The sequence below is a fragment of the Cylas formicarius genome, unplaced genomic scaffold, assembly GCF_029955315.1.
Source record: "Cylas formicarius isolate icCylForm1 unplaced genomic scaffold, icCylForm1.1 PGA_scaffold_1__22_contigs__length_36826433, whole genome shotgun sequence".
Classification (NCBI taxonomy): domain Eukaryota; kingdom Metazoa; phylum Arthropoda; class Insecta; order Coleoptera; family Brentidae; genus Cylas; species Cylas formicarius.
In genome coordinates this window covers 2542196-2564277 of record NW_026844264.1, presented here as the reverse complement: position 1 = coordinate 2564277, position 22082 = coordinate 2542196, and the positions used below count along the sequence as shown (strand labels likewise).

At 32.6% G+C, this 22082-nt stretch overlaps 1 protein-coding gene across 2 annotated transcripts in view; it reads left to right on the top strand.

The window, feature by feature from the left end:
- Positions 1-22082, top strand: part of LOC132696105 (E3 ubiquitin-protein ligase TRIP12) — a 100212-nt gene that overhangs the window by 15014 nt on the left and 63116 nt on the right. Inside the window, exons 6-7 of one of the 2 annotated variants that reach the window (XM_060660726.1) lie at positions 12460-12696; positions 14315-14521. In XM_060660726.1, the coding sequence (XP_060516709.1) occupies positions 12460-12696; positions 14315-14521 (444 nt within the window). Of the gene's footprint in view, positions 1-12459; positions 12697-14308; positions 14522-22082 lie in introns of both variants that reach the window. The other variant, XM_060660724.1, reaches the window with a different exon arrangement.

The following is a 22082-nucleotide window of genomic DNA, read 5'->3' as shown; positions in this document are numbered from 1 at the left end:
AAAAGAGACCGTGTTGACGTCGCAAAAGAAATGATTTGCGAGAAGAAATCCGATCCCACATTCATCAAAAGGATCGTTACTGGAGACGAGACGTGAGTTTATGAGTACGACACGCATTCCAGATATGAGGCTAGTGAACAGAGTTCACCAACTGAGACGAGACCAAAACAAAACACGTCCTTTTCAATCAAAAACGAAGGCAATGCTAATGGTTATCATGTATTACAACAAGATAATGCATCAGAAAGTTTTGTCAGAAGGCAATTTTGAGTAAATAAAGAGTATAATTTAGGCGTTGTGAGACGTTTTGAGTAAAACAGTTCTCCAAAAGAGACCAAAATTGTTTGCAGAAAACTTGTGGAATTTACACCATGATAACGCCCCATGGCATAATTAAAAAAAAAATGCACTAGCCACCGGATTCACCTGATTTGCCTCCCTGTGATTTCTTTCTGTTCAATCGAGTCAAAAAACCACTACGGGGAACGCGTTTCAGCAGCTGAGAAGCAGTAATGAAAAAATCGCACTGATGGACATACCGACAACTCGGTAGTGTATTTGTTGTGTTATTAGCTAGTAACCGCCGTTTGCATTTTCGATGTCCCCAAGTTTTTATGATCATTTTATTTTTGGTTTTAAGAGTAGTTCAATTTTTAAATTGTTAGGGATTAGCAGATAAACAATGTATAGTAATAAAATGCCAGACAGAATAAAATAAATTGTTCATCTTGCTTCTACTTATACTTCACCAAATGCTGTTCCGCCCTAAATGTTTATCTGATCAATGCAAGGCAAACATCACTGACGATCACGTTATATTACTTGGGAGTAAGAATCAGTTGTACTTGGCATTTATTAATTTATCTAGTACGCCCATACTGTAATGTAATCATGGATCAGGGTGTGCCTTAATGACATGCGAATATTCAAGTAGATGTTTACATGAAAAAATTATAATAATGTGTAAAAAAAATTTTGTCAGAAAATTCTGTTAATTAAAACAAAATTTAAAAAATCGGCCATTCTTAGTATATGACTGAAAGCAGGTAAAATACTCGTGCACTTCTTTCTTGATTTTATGACCTACTATGCCATCTCAAGTCGTACCGCCTATAATATATACAAGGTGTCCTATAAGTATGGTACAAGACAAACGAGATTCTTGTAAAAATATTACGATTTAATGAAACTTACCTTAGTCTAAAGATTGATATTAACCGAGATACAGATAAAAAATTTGGAAAATCGCGCTTTTTTGACATGAGAAATCCATTTTCATGAATAATTTTGGGACAAATTGGAGAGGGTTCTACCTAGAGTACTTGTCCGTACATTTGATACTTAGTCTATGCAGATTTTTAATAAAGATATCACTTGTTACACCTGTTCACCCAAAAATTCGCATTTGAAACTTTTGTTGTACATAATTGAATAGTTTCATGTAAACAGGCAAAATGGTTCAAAGTAGGCTTTGACTCACATAATCACAATAAAAGACAGTAAAATAATGTTGGCTCTAACGAATACAGACACCTGCAAATTTTGTTTAAAGCAGGCTTTAAGTTAAACATATGGGATAAAGGCACTTAGGTTCTGGTGAATGACTTTGCTGTTTGTATTTCGCTAAAATATTTAAAATATAACCTCAGCATCATAAGTCTAAAAGCAGATACGCTGGTCATGAACACAACTAACTATCAAGAAAAAATTCAAGAAATTCTTTCAGATGAATCGTCAACTTAAAAAAGATCTTACGTCATTTTTTTTTTGCCACCCGTTATGACTCGCACATCATGTTCTCCATAATCACCAGTCGTCATGAATATATTTACGGAAGGAAGCCTTTAATTTTTTTCGTCCTCGACATATTTCATCTACGGTTCCTCTGAGATTTTCTTAGTTTTACCGCTGTATATTTTGTATGTACATTAAAAGGGCAAAGTGCTATTTTCTATATTTATGTATGTTCTATATACTTACTTATAATGTAACTAGTATAAATGTTAACTGAGCGACCTCCAAGAAATTTTTATATTTAAAAACTCAGTCAATTTCTTGTTGGAATACATTCTTTTGCGTGTTAGTAGGTACATTTATTTGTATGATTAATATGCAATACATATTGCGTTTACATTTGTTTATCTTTGTCTCTCTGCACTGTAGATATCGGGTTCTGTTAAAGTGTGTGTTGCAAGTTCTATATAATATACGGCCGGTTATTTTGTACGTATTTATTTTATTGGATGGCGTTGATACAAGTAGTGCCTTCCGACTGTGCTTATTACCCTGCAAGGGCTTTCAACTATTGCGTCGCCCAGTTTTTTGTCGTTCTTTGTTTGGAAGATTCAAAGTGGCTGCCGATGTAGGTTCCGCGTTTTCTGCGATTGAAAAATTAAAGGGTCGTGAGAATTTTAGTGACTGGCGATTTCAAATCACTGCTCTGTTGGAACATGATGTTCTTGAGGATTATGTGATGGGGCAGACGGCTTCTTTCGCGACAACTGACGAAACTCCAACAGCAATTGCAACAAGCCGGGAGGCAGCACGTAAAGGAAGAAAAAGTATTATCTAAAATAATTCTTTCCTTGGACAAGTCAACGCACCCACAAGTGATGCAGCCTTTGAAGACAAGGGACTTCATCGATGTCTGCGCCTATGTTCCATTAAGCTGAGTAATAATGATACAATGGATAATTTGGTCAATGAACTTATGTCTCTCTTATTATGACCCAATGGCACTGGTTCTGGAACCGACATAGCTTCAGATTTTGTAAAAACCAAGCTACTGCAACATAAAAAATCTCAGAATGGTAAATGCTCAAATGGGAACACAGAGCTTATACCAAAAAACAGGTAAAAGGACTCCTTGGTGCTGGAGATGTCGCTCTAAGGGGCCTTATAAAAATCAGTGTACCCAGACACAATATAACCATCAAAATTACTTTTCTCATAACATAATTGGAAAACATTTTTTTTTACAAATGTATGTTAGATTGATATATGACTGGCAATAGTGCATTGTTACCTGCGCTCTCTGACAAAAATAAATGACTGGAAATTATTGTTGCTGACAGTGCTAGGTTGTCTGTTGGCGGAACAGGAGATGTGGTTGTCAAATTGCATCAAAATGACAACGAAAGATGCACTTCAGATATAAAATATGTTCCTAACTTGGCTCTGAATTTATTCACTGACTTCAAAGGGTTTTAGAGTATCTTTTGATTCGCAGGGTTGTAGAAATTTGATTGCAAAGAATTCACCAACAGGGAAGAGTTGATAGCAATATCAAATAATGTGGATGGTTTGTACAGACTTGATACAATACCAGAAAGTGACATCTGTGCAAATAATGCAGAAGTCATAGATTCGCAAATGCTGTGGCACAAGGTTAGGTCATCTTAATTTTAGCATGAAGCTGTTAAAAGAAGGTTTGGCCTCAGGAATTAGCTGGTGTGATTCTCAACCTTTATCCTTGTGTAAAAGTTGCATTAAAAGTAAGCGTTCGAAGAAACCATTCCCCAAAAATAAAAATAAGGGGGTGGCTGCGAATAAACTAGACAATCCGTTCAGATGAAATGGAACGTATAAAACTAAAATCTTGAAGGGGTGCTGGATACACCAATTGGCGATAATATCAGAACATTTTTCTGTTATTCTCTCAAAAGTTACGATGAAGTTGCGAAAGATTTTGTATTCCAGTTGAAAATGAAACAGAAAGAAAAATAAAAATATTACGAAGTGATAACGGTGGTGAATACTGCAATCAGAATTTGGACAAGTTTTTAAAGCAAAGAGGTATAAAACATGAGCTGACGGTTTCTTATACACCGGAACAAAATGGTGTAGCCGAAACGCTACTACCACACAATAATGGATAAGGTACTCTCAATTATGTTTGATACAAATTGTCCAAGCCAGATGTGGGCGGAGGCGGCGAACACAACTGTCTATCTTATAAATAGATCACCAACTAAAAGGATGAAGGGAGAAACTCCAGAGGAAAGATGGACAGGCAAGAAAGTTGATCTTGGTCACCTTAGAATGTTTGGCTGTAAAGCCTTTGTTCGAGTCCCTGATGAAAAATGAGGGAAAGGATGTAACTGTTTTATTGACTCTATTACTCACAAACTTCGAATTATCAAGAGATGTGATATTTTTGGAAAAGAAAACTGTGAGTTTAGAGCATGAAGCAAGAGACAAACAAGAGCTATGGAACGGCGAGAGAGTGATGTGCAACAGGTTCAAGATAGTGATGTGAATGTTACTGAGGACTGAAGGTACTCAAAAACAATTTCTCGCGAGCCAACGTTTTTTAACGAATATGTTTTGAGTGACTCATCTGAATCAGATATTAATTTTGCTCTGTTATCTTTAAATGGTTAGTTAGACCCGGATATTATTTCCGGAGCATTACCTGCACCAAATAAAGATCAATAGATCCTAGCTATCCAAAGGGTGCTTAATGCTTTGGGACAGAATGATGCTTGGGAAATAGTTGACAGGCCTTCCAACACCACTATTGTTAGAAATAAGTGAGTGTTTAAAACTAAAACAGATCAAAGCGGTCAAATTGCAACATATAGAGCGCGTTTGGTGGCTTAGAAAATAAAGTTTGTTTGTTAAAAAAAGCTATTTATGGACCCAAGCTGTCGTCTCGTTTGTGGTATGAAAGAGCCAGTAGAGTATTGCAAAAATTTAACTTTGCGCAATCAAAAGATTGAACCCTTGAATTGAATTAAAGTGCCAAAATCGGAATTACATTAAAACTTTCAAATCGTTTGCTCAATCAGAATCAACAAATCCTAACAAACCTGTGTGGCTTTGTCTAAACGCAATACCTGCATTTGTTGTGCCTTTCAAATACTTGAGTACCCTTTTAGCTGCTAGCCAGTGTTCCTTAGTGTGATTTATATTAAATTGACTCGGATAAGATACACAGAAAAACAAATATCTGGTTGAGTGCAATCAGCCAGATACATAATAATGTATGTATTTAAAATCTTTGATTTATGAGCTCTTCACATGAGTATCAATTTTTAAATGTGTCACAGGCATGTAGAGTATGTGATGACAATCAAAGAGTCATAAAATTAACCCAACATGAAATATTTCATAAGTGTATAAAACATATACATGTGAAATACCATTTCTTAAGAAAAAAGGTGGTAGTGTTACGTTTTTATACATGTCAACTAATGACTTGGTTGCGAACTTACAAATGGTCTGGCCAGTAATAAACACTTGTATTTATATGGTAAACTAAGCTTACAGCTTTAATTTAGCTTAAAATGGACTAAATTTGGTATCTTATTGTACTCGCCTATGTACCGGAAATATTGAGGGAGAATGTTGGAATACAATATTTTGCGTGTTAGTAGGTACATTTATTTGTATGAGTAATAGGCAATACATTTACGTTTGTTTATCTTTGCCCCTCAGCACTGCAGATATCGGGTTCTGTTCTGTGTACCTGTCTATCGTGTGCGCGTCATGTTGAAGTGTATGGTGCAAATTCTATATAATAAACGGCCGGTTTTTTGGTACGTATTTATTTTATTGGAAGGCGTTGACAGAAGTAGCGAATTCCGCTTGTGCTTATCGCCTTACAATATTCCTATCATTTTCTTGCATTTATATCTTTGATAAATTGAGAGTAGAGAGCTAGGCAACATGCTAGGGAATCTCTTCAATCTTCAATTGAAGCGCCGTTGTCAGCCAATATTAAATATGTGGAGGCGTCCCTCTAAATTTCCCCAAAACTATCACAAAACTGTCATTGGCAAATTGACGTGGAAACCGATTTTTTGTGGGGGTTTCGATATTGCGCAAGAGAGCTAAGTACGTCTCGTATTTGGCATACATTTATCTTCTAAAAGCTGACGATGCATGACAACGTAAATAGCTAAAAACGCAATTGTAGGACTCGCCGTTAGAAAAAGCTTCCATAGTATATCTTATTTGAATGTAGCTAATAAACCAATTGATAGTGATCTCAAACAAAAAGTAACGGAGCAGTACCAACAAGAAAGTTATAGCATAAATTAATTTCCCGTGACCATTTGAACATATCTCTTAATTATGTCTTGTGGAAATGAAAAAGTAACGTTTTTATACGAAGAAATAGGACTCCGCTGGCTCAGCATTTTAGAATCTTCACTAGCGAAATAACTCGTGAAATAGCATGTAACTAGCAGCCTCTACTATTACGTAAAAGAATAGACCGTTGGTTGATTGGCCTACAGAGAAATAATAATTTAGAGCAATAAACTTTAAACACTCTGTACATTTTGCCCAATATAATTGTTTTCACGAGGATCGTTTGGCGCATTCAATCTGGACCACACTATATACACGAATGAGTAAAGTTCATTATCTCATTAGTTTCAAAAGTTATAAGAAAGTGGTAAATACAAAAGTTGAAAAGATTTTTAAATAGAACATCCAATTTTTATTTTTTTAAATTCTGTTTAAAATTCTTGAACTTCTTTATTAATAATAGTTAGTGTGGGGACTGGTCAATTGACTTCTTAATAGACAAATTCGATCAAAATGTTTTAGATAACATTTTGCAATTATTATCGATCATTATTTGAGAATAATATGTATTTTAGAATAATTTGTTACACAGTACTTAGCGATTAGATGAATCCCGATGAAAATGTCCACCCCATTTAGTCCTTAAAACGACGCGACGGCTACGTAACGCACACTATAAATAAATATAAATAAGCAAATATAAATTTCATTGAATTTTTAAAATTATTTTGGTCAATTGACACACAAAAAAATTGGAGCTGTCAATTCCATAACAATGTCTTAGCTTGTCTTAGCTATATTGCTACCATATTTAGACGCGGATTTCAAAACTGACAAACAAAATTCTTGTGTCCGTTTACGATATCCAGTAATGAACTAAATGAAGATGTCATGCTATGACGTAACTGCACAATTGCTTTAACCAAATCTTATATAACATACTTAACAGGTTTTTGTAATATTTACATTATTTTTTGTTTGAAAAATTAAAATATTGGAAAATCTGTTAGTTGTAGGTATGGTATGTATTATTATTACTAAAAAGTTGAAGAATTTCAAAACACGTTAAAACAAAATTTAAAAATGGGATGTTCCATTTTTTGTTTTGTTTGTCACGCTTTTTGAACCACCTATATTTTAAAATAATTTTAAATTTTGAATGCTAACGGTCTTTACAATTTTTGTATTTACCATTTTCTCATAACTTTTGACAGCAATGAGATAATAAACTTTACTCTATCGTTGATGCAGTTTCTTAATGCAAGCGAGTAATAGGATGTACATTTGTAATGACGTAGGTCATCAAACAGGGACAACTTTAATGGTTATATCATAAATTTCAGATAAATTCCGAAAACTTGGCAGCGGCCACGGATGACGCGAGAAGAAGATAAATTTCAGTGATCGAATCTTCGTAAATTAGGGTCAAATTTGCATACAAACTAAATACGCATTTTAGTGAAATAAAGTAATGTGACAGCGTCGTTACCACAGAAAGTTTATTACAATAATATAATAATAGAATATAGAATAAAAATAGAAAATATAGAAGAATATTATCAAAATAGGTGCATTGTGATAAATATTATTATTTAAAAATAATAATAAATTAAAATAATACTAATACATTTTAATTTGTAAGTTTTGGTCATCATGTTCCAAGTAGTCAAATGAACTATAGTCTATTTCAGTCATATGTTCGACACACTTCATTTTTCACAATTTATTGTCACACCATTGCTTTTATTTCCTCTCCCAAGAGGGTTTCTCATTTTGAAAGTAGTGTTTTATACCTTGCTACAAACGCTTTTATTTGCGCCCATACCAATTCTATGGGGTTTAATTCACAGTGATATATGTTCGTTACAAAGATATTTAAATTTAAAATTTAAAAATTAAATTTACAATATTAAGTGGCTCCTTTTTCAGGATATCGTTCTGAAATTGCTTCATATTTTAATTTTTATATTACCAATAATTATAATAAATAATTTTCTAATTTTTAGAGAACGCAGTTTTACTAATCCGTTTTTAAGCAACAAATTAAGAAACGCTAGCCATTTTCAATAACGAACTTTGGCAACAACTGCCGAAAAGTAACTATTATTCTATATTTAAACACTACTCTGGTGACTCTTAAAAATCATCATAGGTACAATACTACTCTTATCAAATACGCCCACTAAGTTTTACAGTTCTATAATGATTTACAACTATCTCCCATTAACATACAGGGCATAGTGAACCAGTTTTGAGAGCTGTGGGAAGACTAGCCAAATTTGAATTTGTATTCTTTTATATTTTGGCAAAAAAAAAACAATGAATGACTGTTTAGAACATCATATGTTTTCGGGCGAGATAAGCAGTAGACACGATAAGAGTGATAAAGAAAAATTTCCATTGTTCTCGCATTTTTTATACATTAGCACGTACATACATTGAAATTTATTTTTTTAAGCAAGCCCGATTGGGAAGAGTAAAATAATACAGTGATCTGATGAAGATGAAAGTGATTCAGATTGTATGACGATGTCTCGTTCACACTTTGATTAGATCAGATTAGTGTTGTGTCATTTTACGATAACCGAATCAAATCAGTATTTCATTTCAAGACTTCTTGTTGCCAACTGCAACTATAAGCGGCAATAGTCACTGAACCGGAACAGTCTGAACTACCGATTCAGATTAATTGGAATTAGAATTATTGTTATGTCTATATATTCTGTTTTAATTTATGTAATATTTAGCTGTGTTCTGCTTTTTATTGCATCATGGTTTTATCAAAATATGGGGTTGTGCAAGTAATACACTAATTTGTTTAAATTAAATACGTGCGAGGAAATAGATATTTTGTTCAATATTCAATTCAATACATAAGCAAATCTACCGATCGATATCGCAACTAAATACTAATACTAATATAAACTAATATAAATATATAATATAATATAATAATAAAACTAAATATAATAATTATAACAATACCCCTTTTTCGGTGGTCTGTCTCTGTAATGCCTTTCAATTTTAAACCATTCAAGTGAACCGTATTGCACAAAGCGAATTGGACTTGTTTTGGTACGGTCGGTGGATCGGTCGCCATCTCACTTCAGAAGGATCAGGGATGCAGCAAGAGCGAACAAGGTAATCGAATCGTTACGAACAAGTGCGATTCGGTCGTTCGATACAAGTGATTGAATCAAAGTGACCGAATCAATCGCGATTGACACAACTCTAGATCAGATAAAATAACCGCAAATCATATGTTCTTGCAATGTGATTGCGATGAACAAAATTAAACGATAAAAACAATCGCTTTCACTTGGTATCAGATCAGTTCAATTACCTTAACCAGATCGAAGGAATACTCGTATTGTTTTGGTATGATATAGTTGAACTGTTGTACCGGGCGTTCCAATGATAGAGAAAAGTAAGTTTTTGCCTTTCTGGTATTACCAGCGTCAAAAAATATCTTCCATAGTGTAGATGCATAAAAAAAACATACGCTCTAAAAATATTTAGGATATGCAGGGCCAGTTACAAAAGCATGATTTTTAAAATAGAATGCCCTGTTTTACTTCATTTTATTTTATATTTTACTATAAAACTTTTTTGCTAGATAATACACGGGGTGCCCTGAAACTAGTGGGTCCAACTATAACAGCATATTTTATTTTCAAAATAAGCCCTAGTTTCTGTATAAACATATCTCGAGAAACTCACCTGACGGAGCCATATGAGCTAAAATGAAATGAATGAATGAGAATGAAACTGTCTGCCAATATGCCTTGCCAAAATTTACTAAAATGCTAAAGTTTAAAAACTTTCTTTCTCAACCTGTTTCAGAAATATTAATAACAACTCCTTTAGTGTATATCACTCCGTTAGGCGCTTCTTGCCACATGTTTATATAGAAGACTAGGACTTAGTTTGAACGTAGAATATGCTGTTGTAGCTTGCAACACCCTGTATATTTGTCTTGCCTCATTTTTTTTGCCGTGTTCCTTATCGAAATATCAAAACAAACTTAACGTATCTAACTTCCCTTCAGTAGCTATCGGGATATTTCAATTTGCCAAATACCAAAATTTATTTGTTTATTTTCAATATTTACCCCATTTTGCAAACAATAGAGAAGTATAAATTGACAGTTCTTATATACTAGTTCCAATATATTAGGAATACAATAAAATAAAAAAGTCAACATTGTACACATTTTAAACTGCATTTATGCAAGCTATAGTTTGCGCCTCTAAACAGCATTAAACGCATCTTTAGATCTGGTGGTATCATAGAATATTGTAAAATTATATTAAACAATACAGGACAGTATTGTGATTAGTATATCCATTTACTTTAGTAATTCTCAAACTAAATGCAGTAATTTATAAGAAATAAATATCTGCACACCTGCATTGCCAATTGCCAGTGTGCAATCTGTAAAAAGGAAACCATACTAGTCTTGCATACTCCACCAAGGAACGAACAAAGGTTCTATGAAAGGCTCAGTGAAAAAATAGAGAAAAATAGCAGACACTCAGAAAAGATAAAAACATCTGCATGTCCCTAATTAAAAACAAAAATGGAGAGGTATAAACAACAGACAACGAACTGATGCAGAGATAGAGAGAATTTTTGGTGGAGCTATTAGGAGAAGCGGAAGAATTACAAGAAGAACCCGCGCAAGTATGCCATCGCGATAAACAAGATAATGAGTATATAACAAGAAAATAAATGCAACAAATAATAAAAGAATTCAAAAATGGAAAAGCACTGGTGTCCTATAAAATAACAAACAATATGATCAAATACGTTGGTGAAAGTGAAATGGATGTCCTTGTCAAATTATATAAACAGTGTGGAACGAATAATGCATACTTCAAAATTAGAAGACATCTCTAATAACTCTAATATTTAAGAAAGGGGATAAATTAATTAATTACAGTGGAATAAATCTCTGTGCAACAATAAGAATATATGAGCAAATATTGGACAGAAAAATAAGACCAGTGATCGAAAAATACTGTACAAGAATCTCAAAGTGGATTCAGAAAAGGAAAAAGTATGCAGAGTCATATATTCACGGTAAAACAAATAGCTGAAAAGGCAATAGATGAAAAGATTGAAATATATTTAGGCTTCATGACTTGGAGGAATCTTTTGATAATATACTAAGACAACTATTGAAAATTGGAAATATAATGTGGGCTATGGATACATGAGAAATATAAAAGTGTCCGAATTGGAACAGTAGGTCACAAGTTTCAATTACTTAGTAGAAAACAGGAAAAAGAAATAAATGACAGAATAGAAAAAACACTAAAACTGTACTTTGCAATGAATAAGAACTTCACAAGTATATAATAAATATGAACAAAAACAAAAATGTCTTCATAGACTAATTTTAATATTTGGTTGTAAATCATGGACAACAAAAAAGCATAATTTAAGCCCTGGAGATGAAATTACACCAGGCATATAAAACAGGTATGGGAAGCAAAAAGACAAAAAAACGTGGAAGACCAAGACAAACATGGGAGGGTATTATTGCTGAGATTCTTCATAAAGAGGCAAAACTTGAAGTGAAGCAACGGTTATGAAAACAAAAATGGTCAAAATTAATACATGAACATTAAACCAGTCATACTTAAGATGATATTAAAAATTGAAATGTAGGATATTGTAATAATATAAACACCATTATGTAACCTGCAGGGATTCTTGAAATAAAAAAGAAGAAAAAATGGAGAGTTTGATGTCAATTATTAATCCACGTCACTTCACTTCACTTCACTTCACTTCATTTAACAGCAATGGAAGTTATTTCATATTCAAATCAAATGGTTGAACTTTTTGTACAAAATGTGATGTAAAGTGATATTTATATTTAAACCGTGTAAGTTTGACCAGTGAAAAGTGGGTAACGCTCCTCGCGTGGTTTTAAATTGAGCTATTGAACATACATGAATTAATTTCGAGCAATTTATAAATATAAAGAAAGTGAAAATTATTAGACACATATTAGAAAAATGGACAAATTACTTTGGAGGTGTGTACGGACTTAGATTATTCATTTAAAGTCTTTCTATTGCATACGTATATACGTTTTTGGAGGTGGAGGCTGGTTTTTGGTAACATAACATGTGTCATTGCAGATCAAACGTCTCAAAAAATGTACTCCACTGCCTTTTGTGTAATTTTAATATTTTTTGTTTCATGCCGTTTTCGAGACAAAAAGAATTAAAACAGTTTATCGCACTTGACAAATTGGGTTTATCAATTTTTGCTAGAAAAAATAAGTCCTTTGGAAAACAAAATTTCTGAATGCAGGTTATTGCGTATTAGTAAGAAGAAGTAAGAAGGAATTAATAAAATATATTTTGCACTCTAAAATATCTCCTTTTTTTGTCGTGTTTCCGATTCTAGGGCAAGGCGTATCAACAACGGGTTCCTGTGCCAGCAGCTCGAACGGTAGCGGCGGTGCCGGCGGCTCCAGTGCCGGTGGCAGGAGAACGGCGACCAGTGGCGGCGCCGGAAGGCAACGCAAGGAAGGCGCGGTGCCGGCCGCCTTGTTACCGGCGCCCGCCGCCCGAGTTGCCACCACGGCCGCGATCATGGCCGCCGATCAACCGACAGCAGACGTGCCTAGTAACGGCTTATCAGGTACACTTCTTCTTAATCGTCTCCTCCCTGTCCTTCTTTAAGACTGTTTTTACGCCTACGCCTATTTCATATTTTTTGCAATTGTAATTGTAAAAACTTAGAAGCAACTTAAATGTTCAAAATTCGGGAGAGCGTTTTTAAAAACATTTATTACACAGAAAGCGAAATAAAGTTTTATTCGAACTGGCCGTTACAAAGGTTGGAATAATTAAAAGCGTATTTTACAATATTACAATCGAATAAATAGGGCTTTTGATGTGGTGTCAGGGCTTCATCTGCAGTTTGGGACATATAACTAGCACGTCGATTTTGTTTGGAAGAGGGCCACATTTTTGCTATTTCGAAAAGTTTAATAAAATCGTACCGTTTTTTTTTTAATTTTTTACCCAATTTTTATTATCTGCAAGTATTCTGGTTGGTAAGTCGGTACTACATACTTGCCCAAAGTAACTTTAAAATAACGTTATAATTAATGAATTTAATAAAAAAGCGAATGTGCATACAAAAATTAAAAAATTACCGAATTGCGGCTTACTTTTAAAATAAATTTCAGGATTTTGCGAAAAGTTACTTATCAAACCGGCTATCTCAAAAACTAGTCGACAAAATTTTAACTCAGTCTTAAAGGTGTAACAAAGACATTTAAAAAGAGGTGAAACCGGTGTTAAATGTGGCAGAACTACCTTATGGAAGTGTATTGAACACATGGGTTTCAGATTTAAAAAAAATGGCAAAAGGCAAGTTTTAATGGAATCTTTTAGAATTCGGAAATTGGGACTGGAATATCTAGAAAAAAATAGGATTTACAGAGAATAACAAAGGGCAATTATTTACTTGGATGAAACCTGGTTCGACACTTATGGTACCCCGGAAAAGGGTTGGGTTGACTCAACTGATAAGTGTAAAACAAACGCACCATCAAAAAGAGGTAGTAAAAGAGTAACTATTTTGCATGCTGGCTCTAAATTCCAACAATCCTAACTTTGTATTGTTTTGCTATTTGATTTATCTTTTCTGAGATTCCCTTCATGTATGGGATCTCCAATCCGTCAAAAACTAAATTCCGTTTTTTTTGAGCGAAACTCTGTATTTGGGAGTTCAGTACCAAAATTTCAAAACTAAATTTCGTCTATTCGTCGTTTTTACGACTAATTTTCTACTAAAAAAGGATGCCAGATAGTGGGCGCATGATCTTGGTAGTCGGGCCCAGCCGAGCGCAAATAGTATGCCCCTAAACGGAAGGTAGGCCGTGTCAACGAATATCATTTTGACGTTCGTTCGCAATGCCAATTTTGTTAAAATGTGCAATAGAAGTTTAGAATTGCTATCACTTGTGGACTCCCTAAACGAAATATTTTTGTGCATGGGTAATATTATTTCGAATAATAGTTTTACTTGCCGGCCATCACTAAAAAATTGTTGTCTTATACAAGTATTTATCTAAGTCAACAACTACCGTATGCGATTAAAGGCCTAAATGAATCGTCGCAATTCAAGTGCAGTCTTCGCAGGGAATTAGTAAGAACTGCGTATAAATTGCGTACATGCTTTTGAAAGTTAAATAAAGTAAATCGATTGAACGGTTGAATCTATATAAAATGTGTTAAATAAGTTTCAGAAGAGCCATCGTCGCCCCAGGAGGCGACGCAGGCGGTACCGACGACCGGTGGTCCTTCAGGTCCTGGGGCAGATTCAGAAAGCGATGACAGTGAAGTAGGCAGACTGCAGGCCCTCCTCGAGGCGAGAGGATTGCCACCTCATTTATTTGGAGCTCTGGGACCTCGAATGCAACACCTATTACATCGGAGCATGGGCGCCAATAACTGTATGTTTTTGTTTATTTATTTAATTTTCAAAGAAACTTGCACAGGTTACTGTAAGAATATTTACTTCTTTTGTTATTGCATCGCACTTGCTGTTTTTCCAATCATTATGCAGGGTGTTTTCTAATTGAATGTTAATTATTAAGGCGGCGATTTTTGGGTCTATCTTAAATTTTGAAATAAAGGGTGGTAAAGTTTTAAAAAATAAATTATATTTTTTTTAATACCTGGAATGCCACTTTAGATATTTTAATGAAATTTGGCACACATGTGCTATGCATCAAGAGGCTTTATTTAATGTACCACAATTAAAATACAACAGTGGTGGGCGTACGGAATTTCACACGTCTATTTTAGTAGACATTTATGGACGGCACTGATTTCTCAGAACATAAATATTATTCTTAAGTCTCCATTCATTTCTAAAGAAATTTAATTTCTTGATTTTTTTAAAATCCTATGTGCGGTTTTTGTTTTAAAAAATGAAAATCTCTCTGCCTCTGCTTGCTGCTGCTTTTATTTTTTAAGTGAAAACCGTGCGAGGACTAAAAAAAATAAAAGCTCAATTCTGCACATAAATAAATGCACAAATAATGTTTTGGTTAAGTAGGTCGCCACAGCACAGGTTAAATCGGGAACTTTTTTTTGTGAGAAATTAAATATCTATCTAAAACAAAATATCCAGTTTTTAGTTACCAACTAGTGTTCTTAAAAAATTATTAGAACAATGTTCTTTTTACTTTTACAGTTTTAATGAAATAACATTACATCCTAACAACATGATAAATAATAAACGGTTCTTATTAAAAAAAAAAAAAACACTACACTACACATTAATAATTTTTAACAAAATTTTCTGTTAATTAATAACAAACTTCTTGAAAAAAGTAGAACATAGTAGATAAGTTGTTGAAAGTGCATTTCACCTTAAAGTATGCACACTTCAGTTCTTTTCCTCATATTGCCGCCCAGTGTTTGAAGTATACCTCCAGTGTTTCTTATTAAATCGCAGAAAGCTTTTTTTAATCCTTCAGCTCTTCTACGGTGTTAACTAGGGTGTGATAAACCAGACTCTTAAGATGCCCCCACAAGAAAAAATTAAAATTATTTAAATCTGGCTAACTAAGGGACCATCGTTGAGAATTGAACTGAGGTGGCTTTTACTTGATGAAAATCCATTTAAGAAAATAAATAAGAACTAAAACTTCAGATTTTCACGAAATTATATATTTTGACATGACAATTGTTTCAACAACACCGTGTCTTTATCAGATGTAATATTTACAAACCACCTGTTACTATATATACCGAAAAATGACCTAAAAAACTTAATTAATGTTGTTTAAATTGTTGTTAATTAAATTGTTCGTGTTCTGTATTAGGTTTCGGATAAATAGAGTTTACTGTTGTCTGTATTTGTTTTTTATTTATAATTTTATCGATAATGGACGGATTATAGCCGTTGTTGAGTGCAATTTGTTTAATGATATTAAGTTCTTTGTTGTAATTTTCTATCGAGAGTGGTGTATTAAGAGGTATTTAATTCTCTTATACACAAACTTCTTAATACGCCACTCTCAACAAAAAGTTACAACAAAGAACTTAATATCATTAAACAAATTGCACTGAACAATCCGTCCATTATAGATAAAATTATAAATAAAAAACAAATACAGACAACAGTAAACTCTATTTATCCGAAACCTAATACAGAACACGAACAATTTAAAACAATTACATATGTAGCAGAACCTAGTGAAAAAGTTTCAAAACATTTGTCAAAATGTGGTTTAAAAATAGCTTTTAGAACTAACAACACAGTAGGAAAATATTTAAAAAACAATAAAACGAAATGTCCAAAATCTCAAAAAAAAACAGGTTCAAATGCGGATCTTGTCCTAAAATTTATATTGGACAATTAGGTAGATACTTCAAGAAACGCATTAACGAACATAAAAGAGCGTTTAAAAGCAATAGTGTAGATTCTAATTATGCAGCACACTTAAACACAGAAAAACACATTTTTGACGACAATTTTGATATTTTAGGTACAGTCACAAAAAGTTAAAAATACAATTTATTGGCAGCCATGGAGATTAACAAAATGAGACATTCAAAAGTATTGCTTAACGATCAAATAGATTTAAATACCTCACCTTTATTGAACTTAAATTCTCACAACAACATTAATTATGGTTTTATGGTCATTTTTCGGTATATATAATAACAGGTAGTTTGTAAATATTACATTTGACACGGTGTTGTCGAAACAATTGTCATGTCAAAATATATAATTTCGTGAAAATCTGAACTTTTTAGTTCTTATTTATTTTGATAAATGGATTGTCATCAAGTAAAAACCACCTCAGTTCAATTCTCAACGATGGTCCCTTAGTTAGCCAGATTAAATATAGTAAAGTGTCCAATTAAGTAATTTCCGACAATTCGAACCCAAACATTTACCTAAAACTGTTCTTGATGTTTAAATTCTACAACTGCATGGATGTTTTCATTTGGCCCAATATGTTTTTTCGTGGAAATTTCTAATTGCGTTTCTGGAAAAGTTAGCTTCATCTGTAAATAATATTTCTTCATGTCCAGTTTTGTCTAAAAACTATTGTCAAAAATTAACACGCAATATGAAGTGAGTACAATATAAAATCAAAACAAGAAAGACGGGTGGGATATTCGGATTATTTCCAATTTTTCTAGTATCAAGTTCAGGATTTTCATCAATTTAATTTAAAACTGCTTCTTCGAATTCTGAATTTCTTACAGTTTGATGGGCCCCTTTGAAATGATTATTTGCCCTCAAAGTTTCAGTCATCCTTCTATGTACATTTGAAAATGTTCTATGAGTCTATTAGGAAAGCCCTCTATATATAATCGTCTAGCTTCCGACGCATTGCCATATCTGCCAACTCCTCATTAGTAAACTAAACCATTCTTTATTAAAATAACAGCGCTCGGATATTTTAAACAGCAAATTAATAAGATGTGAGGAACTGAATTTTGCAAACTGATGTCAAACAACCAAACGCCTTCACAACATGGAGACACAGCTTACTGCAATGATAAGAAATAATTCTAGATATATCAAAAGTACATCTCAGAGTTTATGTACTTCAATTTTTTTGAAGAATTCTAATTAAATAGAAAGACAATTGCTTAAGTAAGAAGTAATAATGATAATAATTCTCTGCATGATGTTATATTATGACATGCAGAGAAGAGATTTTTATTCTTTTAAGCGAAAACTCCACACCTGATTCGAAAAAACAAGGGATTTCTTTAGAAATGATTAGAGATTGTAAGAATAATCTTTATTTTTCCTGAAATCCGTGGCGTACCAACAATGTTGGCCAAAATAGATAGGTGAAATTCTGTACGCCCGCCACTGATGTATTTAAAAAAAATTGTGGTACACCAGTGCCTCTTGATATATTGTATACGTCTGCCAAATTTCATTAAATTATCTGTAGTGGTATTACAGATATTAAAAACATATATTTTATTTATGACAACTTTACCAAAAGTTAAGACGTTTGGGACATATGCTCCTATGGAGTTTTCTTTTTAAAAGGCATTCAAAAATCGCCCACTTAATTATTGATATTCAGTAAGAAAACAACTTGTATTGGCTTCTTCAAAGCTTACCTAAAAAAATGCATGTCTGGAACATATTGTAACGGTCAAATATATAAACAACCTGACACCTTCTATCCAAAACGAAAATTTGGAGACATGGTCAAGAATGCCTCGGAGATTTTCTAACCATTTAAACTCTGTACACCCTGACATACATTTTACCATTGAATTAGAAACTAATAATAATCTTCTATATTATATATTATCAATAGAAAATCAGACCTAACATTGGCTCATTCAGTTGGCCGAAAACACACAGATAAATTATCACATCTTCATCCAGCACGCAAGTTATCGGTTGCCAATTCTTTGAACCCAGAATTAAAACACCACACACCTACTTTTATCGCAAATAATCTCCACATTACAGACATTAAGCGTTCCATTTCAAAATATACTTCACCACAACCTCCTAAACAAATTTAGTTAGAAAGCAATCTAACATTGCCACTGTGCTCATTATTTCTTACATTAATTGGAAATCATTTAAACTTTTTAAAAATATATATTAGTTTAAAGTTGTTTTGTAAATTCAGCTTAAAATCCAATTGTTTTCATTTTTTAGTAGGTCATAGTAAATCAACTAAACTAAAGGAACTAAAAATAAGATATATCTACGCAGTTATTACTGTACAAGAGACTCTTTAATGGATTTCGAAAAACAGGATGTAGTTTTTCAGTTTTAAAAATAATGTATATATATATATATATATATATATATATATATATATATATATATATATATATATATATATATATATATATATATATATATATATATATATATACATTATTTTTAAAACTATTTTCATCATTTGTAGCCGTCCTGTTCCTATCTCTTTTAGGTTTTATGAAGCTGCCATATTCTCTTAAGTTTTTACATAAACTTGAAAAGGTTTTTGCATCGGGGACCCTTCTATGCGGATAAAGCCGTGCGTAAACTCTTTTTGCTTCTCTTCAATTGCATCTGCATTCTCCAAACACCAGTAACATGTCTACTTTTTCCTCATTGCTAAATTGCACCATTTTCGCATAATAATTCTTAGTTTTTTTAAACCGAACATATTTTCTTGTGACAAAATGTGACAATTTTTTGATACAGCAATAACAACTTATGTTTGTAATTGCACTTATAACAACTGCGATAACAATGGTTGCCATAGTAACTAACATTCATGGCATACTTGTAAAAATAAGCGTTAATCACATTTTTTATTAATCAAGAAATGTTTACTTTAAATCGGTATAACTTAGAAACGGTTAAAGTAAATAAGTTTGAGTAAATAACAAAAAAGTTTTTAAATAATATGTACTTTTGTATGCGCGTATTTCCAAAGTCTCTGCAATCGAATAATTTTTCGACGCGTCGCGACGCCCAGCTCTTTGCAGGCGTCGAATTTTTTAAACTTTAGGAAATATCTACTTGACCCCACACTTTGACTACTTTTTACATAAATTAAATATTTCTTTTCGTTTTGGACTTATTGGCGTGCGGAGTTTTAAGTGAAAAACCCTGTATATATATATATATATATATATATATATATATATATATATATATATATATATATATATATATATATATATATATATATATATATATATATATATATATATATATATATATATATATATATATATATATATATATATACAGGGTTTTTCACTTAAAACTCCGCACGCCAATAAGTCCAAAACGAAAAGAAATATTTAATTTATGTAAAAAGTAGTCAAAGTGTGGGGTCAAGTAGATATTTCCTAAAGTTTAAAAAATTCGACGCCTGCAAAGAGCTGGGCGTCGCGACGCGTCGAAAAATTATTCGATTGCAGAGACTTTGGAAATACGCGCATACAAAAGTACATATTATTTAAAAACTTTTTTGTTATTTACTCAAACTTATTTACTTTACCCGTTTCTAAGTTATACCGATTTGTATATATATATTTCTATATATTATTATATATATTATATATATATTTCTAGTTTGTGAGTTCTTGGATCCTTTTGATTTTATATATTCTTAAGAAATGGTTCTTGGGTTTTTTTTGGTCCTTTTTTAGTGAAATTAAAATAAGTTTCCGTTACTTGTGAAACATTTTATTTTTTGTAACGTTTCGGCCTTCAAGACCTTCTTCAGACATTTAATTTTAACCTACAAAAATGTATTTTTAAATAATATTATTTATAGCATTGTTTTCCTGGTCATAATTAAAACATAGATAAAAATTTGTATAGGAGTCAGCATTGAAATGATTAAAAATTACTAGTGCAAGTCAATAGAACAAACAAAGTTATTAAAAATTGTATAAAAATAGATGCACAACAATAAAACATACATAATTTTTTAAATTACGATTACATACATACCTTAAGCCAAAAATCAACGGTTCACTATATAGTTGTTTGGTAATTTACAGTTTTACAACATTAGGATATAGGAGTTTCATTTATATTAGTTATTCAAATAGATGACACACACCCACACCGCTTCACGATATATTTGGTCGTCGGGTAGGCACAGGTACTTTATTCAACCACGTCCTGAAAATTATTTGAAGGAGAATAGGGAGCAAAGGGAAACACTTATTAGGTTACATATACATACATATACGCGGTCATCATCTTGCAAAGACATAGAACAAGCAGTGGGGGTACCAAAATCGACTGCCCAAAAAATTTTTAAAAAATACAAATACCATCTATACAAGTTTATGACTGTTCTTTTGGGAGACTTGTAATGTGGTCCAACGAATGTTACTTTTGAAGTTTGTGAAGTTTTAATCGCCATAACACGAGGAACTAGACGAGAGAAAAGCAGCATTTAATTTTTAGAAGGGCTTTAGAGTTGGAGTATCCTGTTTTGGGACAACAAATAGCCTACCCAATTTATGAATTAGGTCTTACAGCACATAGGTACCTAGACATTCTTGAGGAAGTCATTCGAGAATTACTCGAAGATATTCCCTTGATATATTCAGTCATAACTCTGGACTTTTAAGACTTTTTTTGGATAGGTACCAACCGACCTGTAAGATGGCCTCCGCGATCGCCGGATCTTTCAGTTTTAGATTTCTTTTTATGGAGATATTTGCAAAATAAAGTATATAAAACACGATATAAGCAGCACAACTTCGAAGGACAATTGATTTTTTGAAACTCTACAAAAAAAACGAATAATTCTTTTAAATGTCATTAAAGAAATAAGAAAAATGTGTATTTCAGGTATAATATTATGTTAATATTCTTTGGATATAATGTTATGGACTATAATAAATTGAGATTTATTACAAATAGTAGTTCATAACGTATAAAACACATTTAAATAATTGAATTTTAAGTATTGAGTTTCTTATATGTTATTAATTGTTTACTTGGATATGGTTTTAATAGATTAATCATGCTGCTGTTTCAAATGAAATAAAATATGAAAAAATAAATTTTCAAAACAACTTTATACTAATATATATTTCTGAAAAGTGTAAATGATTTCCAATTATTAAGAATGTTTTTTAAACTCTTCAATAACTTAAAACACAACGGAGATACGAGGGTGGTCCCAAAATCGATAGTTTTGTATTTCACTCTGTGTCTCAAAAACGAAAAGGGCGATGATAATTTTGTTGACTGCATCTTTAATTTCACAAAAAAGTAGCATAGTATCGCGCAAACCGCAACTTTCTATAGTAAAAAATAACCGAGATATAGATATATAGATAAAACCGTCCAAAACCCGGTACATTGGAGAAACAGGACGAAAATATTAACTAGGCTAAAAGACCATGGAATCAAGTATACTGAAGTTCGAGGTGGAAGAACCCGTAACACTCCTCACGTTAAATAAAGCCCCAGGAGCAGATGAGACATCAGCAGAGATGGTAAAGTTTTTTGGAGAAGGAGGTGTCAAAATAATATAC